The sequence below is a fragment of the Physcomitrium patens genome, chromosome 4 (assembly GCF_059467195.1).
Source record: "Physcomitrium patens ecotype Gransden chromosome 4, ASM5946719v1, whole genome shotgun sequence".
NCBI classification, from domain to species: Eukaryota; Viridiplantae; Streptophyta; class Bryopsida; order Funariales; family Funariaceae; genus Physcomitrium; species Physcomitrium patens.
Window position 1 is genome coordinate 2374852 of NC_143413.1, and position 14157 is coordinate 2389008.

Consider the following 14157-nt stretch of genomic DNA (forward strand, 5'->3'; position numbering starts at 1 on the left):
AAATTATACATATATATATGCACATAGCCTAAATATCTATTAGAATTATAATAAACAGATTATATGCTGATGATTCCACTGTTTCTTAATTAAAATTAAAGAAGCAAATGTGCATGTATCAATAAATTTAGTTTGAAAATTTAATGTACCATCTAGATTAGAAACAAATTATTTGAATTTTTTTCTTATTAAAAATATAATAAATTATAATTTTTTAATAAAAAAATTAGTAGATTTTAAATTCTTTTACTAATTTATGATTTTTTTAACGTTATTATTATTAGATAATCCCTAAAAATATAAAACATTGACCATATATTAATCAAAAGAATAAAGAATAAACTTAACTATTAATAATATATAAAATTTAGTTTAGATTGAAGTGTCATTATAGACAATGGTAATTTTTTAATTTGTTGTTCTTATTTCTTTGTATATTAATAAGTTTATTTAAAGCTATTATAAATTTTAAGAAATTAATGAGAATTGTTTTATGTTAAAGAATAGAATATTTTTAAGTAGTTCTAAATTTTCTTGATTAAAATACTAATTTTTAAATATAAAAAATTAAAAATTATTGATCCAAAGTAAATAATATATATAGGTACTTTCTACCTTAGAAAGTTAAATTTATAATAATTTATTAGATATAAAATGATGAACGATAAATTAAATATCTTAAATAAATAGTAGCTTGATATTGCATTATTTTAATATTTAATGAAAATAGAGTTCTAAGTTCACGAATTAGAAAAAGAATAGACAAAATATAGAATTTTGTATTATCTTTTATTCGTCTGAATTTTCTTATATAATTCTATGTAGCTTGGAATATATTTATATACTCTAATTGGGATTTTTTATTTTTAAATAGCCACATCTAACACAAAAGTGATTATTTATGGTCACAAAAGTTCTATAAAATTTAAAATGTGTGTAAAATATTTGACCAATATCAACTACTTTTATATGAAGTTGTACAAACTAATAAACTATTTTGATAAGATAAAAATTTCTAGAGAGTTTATTTATTATTTATTTTTTATATCTTTGATATAAGATAATAAGAGATGGAATTATACCACCTAAGGTCAATAATTTAACCAGACTTTATAAATTTAAAAATAATCATTTTTTTTTTGTAGTATTTCTTCTTTTACAACAATTAAATGTTAAAAAGATACAAGGTTTATTTTTTGTAGGCTTTCACATATTGAATCAAATCAAGTTGATATACAATCTAAATTGCCATATTTTAATTGGTCTATTTTTTTTAATTAAAATTATTTTTAAAACTAAAAAATCACACAACTTAATAAAATGCTTATATAATTTTTTTGAAATAGCTTTAGAACAAAATCTAAAAAACTATGTAAGGAGAATATCAAATTCTCATGTAACTATTAGAACCATTCTTATGGTCACAATCGGTCAAGATATACAAAAATAGTGATATATAGAACAAAAACTTGCAAATCTTTTATTTTTAGAAATTATCAAGTATTAAATCTAAGTACTACCAGATATAATATAATCAAAGAATCCACTTGTTATTTAAAATAGTAAGACAAATAATTTAGGTTTTAAGTACACACAAAAAAATGCTTATTTAGCTCATATGGCAAAAAAGAGTGGCTATAAATAAATTGAAATAATAATTTACCATTAAAATGTACATCCATTATTTTTTTTGCATATCTTAGAAACAAGTAATAAAATCAAACATGTTTTGGAAGTGCATATAGGTAAAAAGAATTCCAAATTCAACTACATTATTGTTTTATAAATTTTCTTCAATTCTAAAAATATAAAAGCCATTGAAGACATTTTTAAATAAAAATGAAATTTCTGTAAAATCTAACGAAAATAATTAACTTTTAAATTTCTACTTAGTTATCTAATTTATTTAAATATGAATAATTTAGAATTTAGATAGAACTTATAAAAGTAATAAGAAGATGAAGTTACGAAATAAAAATATTCTTCAAAATAAGATCAAATTTTTATTTCTTATTCTAATTGCTTATTATATATGCTAAAAAAATTTAAAATATGGATGCTTAAAAATTAATATCTTGGAAGAAGTCATAGTATCTCTAATTGTCAAATAGATAATAATATACTTTGAACCAAAAATTCCACATTCAATATTTTATAAAATTTAGACTAATAGTCTCCAAAATAACTACATTAGAAATATAAACTAATATTATAAAATTAAAATATAATGAATAAAAATAAATTAACCAATTTTATAAATTAAAATATGTAAATTTTACTTCTAAACTAATATAAAAAGAAATTTAATTATTTTAAAAATATTTTAAAATATAGATATGTAGATATATTATGATAGAATTTCTTGTTTTGTAATTAAGTTGCCTTTAGAGAAGTTTTAAGAAGTGGGAGTAAAGAAGGAGAGGGAGGTAGTGCTCTTGCAATATATTGTATATTCTATTTGATTAAACATGTTAAACAGAAGTTAGTTTTTTTTATAAAAAAAATCAGGTATTGGTTTAAGTAATATTTAAAAAAGAGATATAATAATTTGGTAGTTAAATTCAAATTTGGAATTATGAATTTTTTTAAGACTTAAAATAAAATTCACACATATCTCTCTCTCTCTCTCTCTCTCTCTCGATATATATATATATATATATATATATATATATAAGAATTTAGAAACATTACAAAAAATCAAATATAAATAATCATATTAGTTTAAAGTGAAACAAACTAAACTTAGTACATGTTTAAAAAGATAAATACTTGATCAAAATAAATCTTAGCTAAAAAAATATGAATAAATAAATTACAAATATAAAAAATAAAAGAATTGACTAACATCCAAAATTATTGAATTTATGAAATTTATATTAATGTTTAATTTATACAAAATTAAGTGATTTTAAAAGTTGTACACAAAGTAACAAAAATAGTTTATGCATGCTTTAATTCTCAAGCACAATCAACCATAGATGACAATAAAAAAAAATAGTTTATTTTTCATGAAGCATAATTTATTTATTTTCTTAAAATATAATGTTTAAAATTTTAATTTATTTCTACTAAATTCATTTTAAATTATATTATAGAAAATCATGAAAAAATTTAAACTAAAAATACTAGTATGTATATAATATTATTATTTCTGATAAATTAGTATCTAAACATTAAATATTTTGTATTTATAAATCATGATATTTTTTACATTTAAGTTATAAATAGTTTTAAAATGTTAATATTTAATATAAATTATGTTCCAAATACTAATAAATAAATATTCATATAATTTTAAAATTACTAGTATAAAATAATAAGATATGTATTTTTATGTATTTATAATAATTAGTTTTTAAAATCTTATAGATAATACACTATCAATTTATGTGCTTTTTAAATACTATGTGATAACTTTGTATTTTTTTATTATACAATTAGGTTAACATTAAAATTACTAATTTTGAAATCAATTGTACTTATTATTTTTGAATTATTTATTACTAAACAAAAAAATAATATATTTTTAAGATTTAATTAACAAAGCATTAGTAAATAATATGAGAAATTCAATTTTTAGTTATTAACATGTACAAATAGTGTAAAATCTATAGAATCAACCCAAATAAAATGACACGAATATTCATTCTAATTACCATATAATAAGTGTATACAAAGTAGATTGAAATGAATAAATAAAAATAAAACAAAATAATTTATGTAAGTAAAAAGAATAATAATTTTGCTAAGTAAGAATATTTTTTTAAATAGTAGCAAATGGAGTCAACGGTATATAACAAGTTCGAAACATTCAATAATAAATAAATTATTTCAGTGTTTCAACATGGTCTTTCTGGTAGAGTAAGTATATAAAAAAGATCAGGTTAAGATTCAACATAATGACAAGATGATGCCCTTCTAAACTTCTTATATTCAATGACTTCCGTCGAAATGCCACTCACCGATGTGTATTTTTATAAAAGATGTCAGAAATTACAATAATGTAAAGGGACTACCCTAAAAAGAAAAAAGTAGATATACACAGATATACATACACGAATGCAAGATCAAAACCAAATCCAACTGGTCTAACATTCCTTGAGAATAACAAGCATCTAGTAACTGCCAGATGTTGATGTGATCCAATACACGCACAATTTTGTCTGTTGAGCCGCCTTCCAAACCATTATATCCACTGTTAGATAAGGGATAAGTATTGTTATGAGTAGGTACAACCAATTTAGTACTTTTGTACTGATTCTTGCACACCTGGTTTCCACCTCCATTCTATTCTTCAACAGTCAGAATGAATAATCTTATTAAGAATGTCTGCAGCTTGAAAATCCCAACTCCCACGTCTGTGTCAGCCTCGCAGGAGCAGCAGAATTGTTGAAGTGATGTGGGTTTGATGCTGTTCCACCCTCAGGAGAAAAATGAATGTTTTGCTGTTTTTTGGTGCATTGGATAGATGGAAGGTAAGGAATGTTGAGGATGATCAGGAATTTCACACCAGATCACTCTAGCCATAGCCTAAAATCCGCAGTTCTATTGCCTGTTTTACTTCATCGATTTCGTGTTCATTGTTCAATCCATCTCAGACATCATGCTCCACTCTGCTTACAGTGAGCTTCCACTGATCATTAGCATCTGTATGTGACGTAGACCTCGACAAATGTTGCCGCATAGCAGTGTGTTGGGCCAGTATTCTTCGAATGTTTGAGGAAAAACCATAAGCCTCCATGGTTCAGCAAGGAAAAATTTAAGCTCGTAGTTGAGTACCAGGTAGCTCAGATGAGAATTACAAAATAAGTCGCACTTTTTATTCCAGACAAGAGGAAGCGAAGATTTAATAGACGAATACTGGTTTCGTATCGAATTCGGAAACATTTTGCATAAATTCAAGGACAAACGGTACAGTGAAGTGGGAATCTGTAGCACAAATAAATACTCTTCCTGGCCAAGGAAGTCATTCCTGCCAATGTTAAATGAAGCTTGATTCACCTCCTCCTTGGAAGATTTAGCTGAACATAGGATGTCACTAATCTGGTAGACACAAGGGCAATAAGAACACATCGACATTTCAGAAAGCTCGAAAAATGTGATTCTCGTGTTGTCGTTAGACGGCGGCAGCGGTTGGCGTGCCGTATGTGGTGCTGGTCTTGGCGTTGGCAGACCTGGTTTCGTCGTAACCCCCGTCGCTGGTTCCGAAGAGGCCTGCTTGCAACGACAGAAGATACAGGAGCTCGAAGAGAGCAAGAATGATGATAAACGCCTCAAGAGCTCTCTGTATCGCATGGAGAACAATGCAGCAGTTAATATGGGGTGTCACATTACAACTGTATCGGAACAAACCAAACTGCAAGTCAATCAACTACCATGAAAACTAATAATAAAGGCTAAGAACAGTGGGGCATGGAGTTTACAATTCTTTTCTGGCGGTTGCTACCGCCGGTGTGAATCTCCTTGCAAGCGACGCCCATGGCAAGAAGAGTGAGCAACCAGGCAATGAGGGAGGTGGATGCAGCTGAGGACAGACTGTCGCTGCGAAAGACTCGCAAGTGGTTGATACCGGCGAACACAGAAGCAAGACCCACCATGCTAGCAATGAGTGCCAGGGGTAGAAAGGTTGGAGTCACAATGTTGCCTGCAAAAGACATTCAAAGTTGCATCAGACTCGCTCAAGGTCCGATAACTTGAGCGAGAGCAAGAAGGCATTCATATGCACCCGGCAACGGTCATGACACACGTCTCCGAGACAGTGCCGTTTAAAGAAGCAAACCGCGACACGAGCACTGTAACTGAATGAGATTGCCGCACTGCCGGCCAACATACAGCAGCTTAAGAATCACATAGCTTCACAAGAACGCAAAAACTTACCAATGGGTCCGGCGCCGATTCCAATGGTAGCACCCAAGTTGCGGTTGAGAGCCCAGCCAGCCAAGCAAGCGGAGACGAGGTACAACATGAAGTTGATCACCAGCAACGGGGCAGACAGGGAACGGCCTATTCCTATCGCCATAATTGACGAAATTCAACTTTCAGCTACAAACCGAAGCTAGCGGATAACAGGTAGCCACAAGCTGCTGATGGCTCGGTCAGTGGAAGAAGGAAAGAAACAAAAAGGGGCTTTAGAAGTAGGAATGGCGGCGAAATATGCAAGCATGACAGACAGCTAGGGCGAGGAAACCTGGGTATTTATGAGCAACACATTTTCGTGAAGGGTGTTGTGCATCCAACGGGTCTGCAAGGTCCCAACGGTTCTATTGAATCGGTAACTGGCTCCTTTCGTACAGCATGTCAGGTCTGGCGGCCATTTTCGTGCTCCCCGCCTGAGCACATCAGCAGTGATAAATCTGCAGATGAGGGGGGAAGTAGTACAGAGGGGGTTGGTCCGCTTGTGCCAAAAGTCGTCAAACAGGGAGCATAGAAATCACAAGGAAGAGTGTTCCCACCTGTTGGCTCTGGCTCTGCGAAAGCGGAGAAAGAAAAGGAGAAAGAGATCAATGTTGCGACACTGGATTTACCGATAAACTGAAACAATTCCCGCGTGGTTTAAACGATTTTTACAAGTATTTCGACAGTTGTTTAAAATTTTCTTAGGCAAGTGAGGTACCACTGGGGATCCTCATGACTCGAATTATCGACTGCTAACATCTTCAGCGTGCGGTCTTGTTATTGGTTATCAAGCATGATGATTCTAATCTGCTGAGATAGAGGCATGTAGCTGATGTATCGTGCTATGGGGAAAAGGGGATTTAAATAAGACTCGGACTGCATGGTTTGCGAAAATGTAGAATATGGACCACTGTGACAAAGCGACCAACCTACCCCTACTTCAAACAGATTGAAAAGGTATTCCCCATAAGAGCATACTCAATGGCACGCGAAAACAACACGGAAAGAAACAAAAACGGAATACATAGATAAATAATAAGAATGAAAAATACAATCATGGTGGCAAACAAAACGTTTCCCTCACCAACAGATTGTAATCACCTATAAGACCGTTTTGTATCCGTTCTCAATTCGACGGACTGAGAACTATGAAGACGATAGCGACCTTGGATACTTTTTTCAGGAAGATCAACGCATCAGAAAGTACAAACTGGGAACGACCTCAGCACACATTCCAACGCAACATTTTCCAACAGCATTCAATATAAAATGGACAACATTGTCACGAAGAGGACAGTGAAACTGCTCCAAAACTGTTTTGTTTATTAACATATGATACAAATTCGTGAAACAAGGATGATCCCTGTGACTGTCGGCACCACCTATTCGCGCAGCTGTCCATACCGAGACGAGCGAAAACCTCGAAAAACTATGGCTTCGACAAGTTGAACTTCGTCCTTTTAGAACTACAGGTCACACATATACAGAGACGTTAACCATTCGGTGCAATTTCCATCTCGACTGAACGCCTGATCGGAGTGTTTGGAATGGTAGCAGAACAACAATTCACGAGTCCATCGATCGACGATGCTCAAACGGTGGTTGGGTGAGCAGGGTTGTGGACGTGGCCCACAGGAATTTTCATGTCAGTGTGACGGCCGTAGTCGACGTGGTGTTCGTGGTTGTGAGCGGGGATGGAAGGGTCATGGGAGCCGTGGCCGTGGCCGTGGCCATGACCCACTCCACCCATTCCAATTCCAGTTCCAGCTCCGTGGTGACTACCTGCCCTTCCGAATCCTAAGTGGAGGGAGAGGAGGTACAGGAGCTCGAAAAGAGCCAAGATGATGATGAAGGCTTCCACCACTTTCTGCAACATTTCATAGAAACATGCACAGATGAGAAATGATTTCTTTGTGCACAATAGCATTGGGGCGCTCAGCCATGAAACCCGACTATTTCAACTGCAGTAGTGGTGGGCTCCCAACACTATTGAAACGCCGAAGGTTGAATTCAAGACGAGCAGAGATTGTCTACAAATAATCCCAGTTGTCAAGGAGAATGCACAGACTCTGCTATTTCTCTTTGATGGAAGAGTACTTACCAATCTTCTAGGGCGGTTACCACCAGTGTGGATCTGCTTGCAAGCAAGTCTGGAGTCACACAATCAAAAAAAGACACCGACGATCAGTACAAAATGATTAGCTGCAGGCATCCTCACGACTACCATATCGGCAAGATAACCGGCGGGCTACACAAATGCTTGGAATATAGGGAAGAAAAGTCATTTAGTAAACCCTCAGCAAGAGGTCCGGAGGATAGAGAGAAAGGGTAAAGCATACCCCATGGCGAGAAGAACAAGGAGCCAGGCGATCAACGAGGTGGCAGCAGCTGCAGCGAGAGATTCACTCCTGAACACACGCATGTGATGAAGCCCAGCCAAGACTGACGCTAATCCCACCATGCAGGCGATAAGTGCCACCGGCAAGAAGAAGCCCTGTGTAACATTATTTCCTGCGCATGCGCAACCGTATTCCGACATCAATTTTAACAGTCGCTTCCAGACCAAAACTCCAAAAAATCCAGCGCCAAAAGAGTGTTCAACTATGGAGCTGCAGGGTACAGTCAAACAATGCAACTAACTACCAAAACGTACTTCCCGGCGACTTACACCTAAAACAGCTACATCTTAAAGTTGCCATTGATGAACGTACCGACTGCGCCTTCACCGCGGTTGATGGCCGCATCAAAGTTCCTGTTCAACGCCCATCCTGCCAAAATGGCCGCTACCAAGTACAAGGCGAAATTGATAGCCAGAAGCGGCGTAGCCAGCCCTCTGCCCAACCCAACACTCGCCATCGTTCCACAAGTCTCGTTGCTGATGCTTGTAAATGAATACACAACAAGCTACGTCGCAAACTTGAAATTTCGCTGAACAACCGTAACTGATTGATACCCCGGTTCTAGATGACAATAACCACGAGGCTATATATGAGCAGCCCGAGACCCCCAATGCCGGCATTGCTCCCTCCGATGTCCAAGGATCATTTGCCACATCGGCCGGTGCAGCTGGCGATGCGATGACGTGCTGCAGGAACCCACGGAAAAGCACCCACCTGTGCCACGCTTCGTCTGTAGAGCTCGCGAGAGCCCGCGACAATGTCACGCGGCACCTATGGCGAGGTGGCCACCAAACCAGTTCATCCGTCCTCTCTTGACAGGATAACTGCAACAAAACAAAAACAAAAGCAAAAAAAAAAAAAAAAAAAAAAAACTCCTAACATTTGCTCAAACTCCTTCGCTCCCAATGTTCATCTAACCGTATTTACTACTTTAGCCCAGTGCCCCCACCAAGACCAGCTTAATCGCTCCACGAGCAGGGGGCACTGTCTACGGAGAATATGCTTCTGAGAGGCGTGAGTTGTAACTTTCAAAGCCTGCTCTACCCAATCTGTAGTATTGCTTACTAAATGGAGATATACCAATCTAGCTTCCGCACACCGTAATATGATTATCATAACACCTGTTTCGTCGTTGGAACCCAAAATCTCCAAGAAAAATTCCTCTCCCTCCAGGATTTTCAGTATAACGGGCTTCTCGCGCTTCACCAATTTAGAAAACGTAGCATCAGTACTGGGGATTCGAGAAGCAAAGCATGGGTTCCTCCACCCCGGAACCTGAGTCACAAGGCAAGCATCTTCTCCCCCGTTTCCAGAGGCTTTTGATGGTTCTCTGCACTAAAAAGATAGAGGTAGATTTGTGTGTGGGTATTCCCTTTGCGGTGACCACACACAGCGCTCGTTGGATGCTGGCGGAGCGGCGTTGAACCGTCAGCGAGGCGAGAAGTCTTCCTCTGCGAAAGACATGTTGAAGTATTCGGATTTTGTGTCGTATTTACTTTACCTTTTCAACAAATGTCATTGGGACTCGACAAGTGGCACGAATAGGAGAAGTGGGTGGATTTGTTTATTCGTAGTCGGATGACTGCAAAATTTCTTAGTCCTCCAATCGTAAAGAATGCATTAGTTTACATGGCAAGAATTTGCATCCAGTGTATTAATTGTGGGTCAGCTCCGTAACCATCCCCATCTGGTGTTGGTGAACTCCTCCACCACTTCCAGTTGCTTCATCCAACTGATCAGAACACACCAAGAATTCGCCGCCAGGGTGCTCTCCAAACCAACACCAGAGGAACTCAACACCCCCACGCATTCTGAGCCACGTTTTGCAAAAAACTCACTGCTCATCACAACAGAGCCACCGCTGAAACGAGCTGCAGGATCAAGCGATTCCATCTCTGTGGACTTGCCAGGCTGCAACGCTACTAGCACAGACCACAAACAAGCGAACCCAACCTCACTGAAAAAACAAACAAGCCAAACTCAGCAGATCACTAGGGAGCTTCGCCCGCGATGCAGATCAGAGACGATATCGACGATCAATTTTCACCGTTGAGGTTGTCAGCGGACGACGATGGATCCGATTTCAAGGATCGGAGATGGACCCAGCTCACCGGGAGAGGAGAACACCAGAAAGTAAGTAAGCAAGTGGTGGAGAATCAAAAACCAACGCAGTCACGCTTCACGAGAAAGAATTTTAGAGTTTTAGTGAACCGAAGCAGCGGCAAGAGAAGGGTTTTAGGGTTTCGGGAAGCAGCCTTGTAGAAGCGGAGGTGATGGATCCCGTGCCGTGCCGGGTCCGATGCCAAACCACTACCGCGCACGCTATCAGGGCTGGCTTCTCCATAATGTCTCCGCATCAAACATAGTGTGTTTTCATTGTGTCGTTTCCGTAGATACCATAGGCGTTGGTACCTTTCAAAACACATCTACAAAAAAATAAAAAAGAAGTAAAGTTTAGCTTCTCTCTATGTGGATGTGTCGATATGATTTTTGCAATATTTTGATGTAAAAAAATGTTGCTAGATTCATGTTTGGTAAGACAAACATAATTATTTAAGTGTTTATTCTAAATGTTAATGGTGTTGAACAAAATGAAAGTTGTAGAATTGAGAAATGCTTAACAGCTTTATACGGAAATGTATTAGTATTTATTTTTGAAATTTCCTACATATTTTTCTATTTTTAATTTTACAAGCATGTCGAAATTACAAAAAAATAAATGCAAAAAAACCATAGTATAGAAGTTTAAAGTCTTCAATTTAGTACTGAAGACTAAAAAGCTGCAATCATAGTATATTTTTTCAAGATTTGAGTCTTTAAAATTAATCCAAATTTTCTTCTAAAATATAAAAAATATTTTATAATATTGAATTTATATTATTACTATTATTAAAAGTAAAAAAGTAAATAAATGAAAAAATATTAAAAAGATTAAAGTAAAAGTATATATTTTAAAGTTAACTAAAAGATAATGCTTTTGGAATAAGTGTTTAAGTTGTTAGATTTTTTATAATGGCTTTTTAAATCTATAAAAATTATAGAAGACGTTTTAATTACCACAAGTTGCATTCTAAAAATATTTTCATATACCCACATCCACACATATATTTTAAAGATGCTACACTTAATATTTTAAACAAAAATTATATAATATTATATTTCAAAAAAAATTGTTATTAATTTAAGAAGATAAAAAATTTGTGTTACAGATGATACATTTAACAAAAAATTTGTTATTTATCAAATTTTAATTTAATAAAGAAAAATAAATAAATAAATAAAACTATATAAATATATTAATAAAAAGAATTCTTGCTTGTAGATTGTTATTAAAGAAAAAAATTAATAATTAATATTATAAAATATGTACTAAAGAAAAAAATATATTTTAGAATATATATATATATATATATATATATATATATCCATATATTACATGTAAATATACACATGTAAATATATCCAAATATACATGTAAAATTGGTGTTTTACTTCTTTTATTTTTTATTTTTTTATATTTGTCTATATTTTCTTTGTGTGTTCTATGAAAGTAATTTGATTCATCTACAAATTTTATGATTTCATGATTATTTTATATATTTTTTTCTTTTTTTTGTTTCTATTTGTTATTGCCAGGTTATTATTCCTTTTCATTGTCCTCTTCTTTAAATTTTGCATTTTGATTTGATTTATATTTTACTTAGATCATTGGATCTTTGGCAAAATTGAAGACAAAAAAATCAGTTGTAAGTGGTAATTTCTTTGGAAAGGCCAGTTGTGTTTAGCAACCATAACTTAATCCATATACATATTTGGTCTTTGTCAAAGTTCCTTGCAATGCAAAAGAAATTTTTTATTTTTTTTATTTTTAATTTTTTTTTTTCATTTTTAATAGAGTTTTTGTTGATTATTCACCAACATGCTAAACATGAACTTAGATATTGGATGATTTTATTAGAATTTCATTTCACATTCAAATAGAAAAAAAAAAAAAAACGAAAAAACAAAAACAAAACAAAACAAAACAAAAAAAGACTTACATAAGAACATAAGCCCCAATTATAAAGAAAAAAGAACTAGAAGAACTAAAAAGAGGTTGATATACAAGATAGGAGGTATGTTTATGCTTTTGCATTTAGTTCTTGGAATTTTAATTTTTATAAAGAACTTGTGGTCAAAAACTTGCCAATTTTATACTAAACATGCAAATATCACTTATAAAAGAGAAGTGGTCATATGATACCATAATATTCTTTGAATATTCTTAATGGCATCTAAAAACTATTTATTAGATAAGATGTTGATTATAGTACTCCAACTAAGCCCTATTACATCAAAATATATAATTTAGAAATTTTTTTAACTAAAAAACGATTCTATTTAGAGACATTATTCTACAAGTTTTAAAATTTAAAATTTATGATCCAAAAGGCGAATAAAGTATAAAATAAAAAATAAAAAATTATTAGTAAAAAATAGTTTATTAAACAATAAATAATATAAATCTGTTTGATAATATTTAATACAAACATGATGGTAAATAAAAATTTAAAAACTTATAAGTTTTCTAAAATTTAATTGATTGCATTTATTTTAAGAATAAATATAAAAACATTTCAGTAAATAAAATAATTATTGATCTTCAATTTTTTAATTAGAAAGAACTCTCTTCACAAAACAATATCAAAATTATAGATTTTTTTAGTTTAGTATATAATTCCTAAAAATAAATTAAATAAATACAATACCATAAATTAAATTTATTTTAATTTATTTAAATTATATATAAAATTTTTATTTTTCTTTATTTATTATGTATCATTTGATGATATTTTATTGCAAAAATATTTTAAACATTATAATCTATTAATTTAAATTCATCATAGTCTGGTTTTGGACGAGTCTTAGTTTTACATAAAACCATAATTTCATTTTAGTTCTGAACAGAATATTTGAGAAATTTGAGGTGTTTAGTTTTAAATACACATTGCAATAAACTTGATAATTATTATTATTAATTTTTTTTTATATTATTCTTATCATTTAAAGTTTTAATTCTTAAATGACTTTTGTAATTTAAGAAATGATGAAGTATCTAAATGATTGTGATAATCATTTAGCTTGCTAAATAGGTTTCTTCATGTAAATATAAATATATAAAAATATATTTATGACTTAAATAAATAAATAGAAATAGATTTCTAAAATAAGATCCAGTATATAATAAATCCTATGATATTAAGATTTTTTATTTATTTTTATTTTTTATATGTCTAGAAGTTACAACTAAAGTTCTTAAAGATTATAATGCCTATTTTGTGAACCAATATATAAGAAATATTAATTTTGAAGATATTTAAAATTTATATTTTATAGTAAAAAATCTATATTAAGTATATTTATAAATTTTATTTTCACATTAAATTTATCTCTTTGGATATGTTAATAAATTTCATTTAAAATTATTGAATTCCTTTAAAAAAATTTGTTATTTAAAGTAGTTTATAATATATTTTATTTTATTTAATTATAAATTCAAATTAAAAAAATTAATTGGTTGTAGTAGTATTAGTTAATTTATACTGCCACATATTATGTACACATAAAACATTGAAATTAATTTATCAAGAAACTACATTAAAACTTAGAATTGTAATGTAACAAAGCATCAAAAATTTAAGTTTTAAACCTCTAAGTATATTAAATTTCAGAATAAATTTTATATTTTATTTTTATAGAATATTTTAAAGGTAATTTTGAATATTTTACATAGAATAATTTTTGCTAGTATCCAATTTTTATTCTTCTATATTGCTGTAAAAGTAGCATAATAGAATACTATATGAAACCATGATATTCAATA

General features: G+C 32.0%; 2 protein-coding genes across 2 annotated transcripts; both read right to left on the minus strand.

The window, feature by feature from the left end:
• Positions 1-4864: 4864 nt before the first annotated feature.
• On the minus strand, positions 4865-6158 carry LOC112280830 (membrane protein PM19L). Its single transcript, XM_024516701.3, has 3 exons — positions 5878-6158; positions 5424-5644; positions 4865-5284 (listed from the first exon to the last, which is right to left on the minus strand). The coding sequence occupies exons 1-3, from the start codon at positions 6017-6019 to the stop codon at positions 5117-5119; spliced, it is 531 nt and encodes a 176-aa protein (XP_024372469.1). The 5' UTR covers positions 6020-6158; the 3' UTR covers positions 4865-5116.
• Positions 6159-7198: 1040 nt separating this feature from the next.
• On the minus strand, positions 7199-8843 carry LOC112280828 (membrane protein PM19L). Its single transcript, XM_024516700.3, has 4 exons — positions 8607-8843; positions 8235-8406; positions 7997-8045; positions 7199-7762 (listed from the first exon to the last, which is right to left on the minus strand). The coding sequence occupies exons 1-4, from the start codon at positions 8749-8751 to the stop codon at positions 7487-7489; spliced, it is 642 nt and encodes a 213-aa protein (XP_024372468.1). The 5' UTR covers positions 8752-8843; the 3' UTR covers positions 7199-7486.
• Between the last annotated feature and the right edge of the window lie 5314 nt (positions 8844-14157).

What these genes read in the sequence shown, in the direction of transcription:
- LOC112280830 (XM_024516701.3), bottom strand. Translation starts at nt 6,019, where the DNA reads ATGGCGATAGGAATAGGCCGTTCCCTGTCTGCCCCGTTGCTGGTGATC. An exon ending in AATCGGCGCCGGACCCATTG is followed by an intron (nt 5,645 to 5,877) that starts GTAAGTTTTTGC and finishes TGTCTTTTGCAG; the next exon opens with GCAACATTGTGACTCCAACC. An exon ending in GCAACCGCCAGAAAAGAATT is followed by an intron (nt 5,285 to 5,423) that starts GTAAACTCCATG and finishes CATGCGATACAG; the next exon opens with AGAGCTCTTGAGGCGTTTAT.
- LOC112280828 (XM_024516700.3), bottom strand. Translation starts at nt 8,751, where the DNA reads ATGGCGAGTGTTGGGTTGGGCAGAGGGCTGGCTACGCCGCTTCTGGCT. An exon ending in CTTGTTCTTCTCGCCATGGG is followed by an intron (nt 8,046 to 8,234) that starts GTATGCTTTACC and finishes GTGTGACTCCAG; the next exon opens with ACTTGCTTGCAAGCAGATCC. An exon ending in GTAACCGCCCTAGAAGATTG is followed by an intron (nt 7,763 to 7,996) that starts GTAAGTACTCTT and finishes GAAATGTTGCAG; the next exon opens with AAAGTGGTGGAAGCCTTCAT.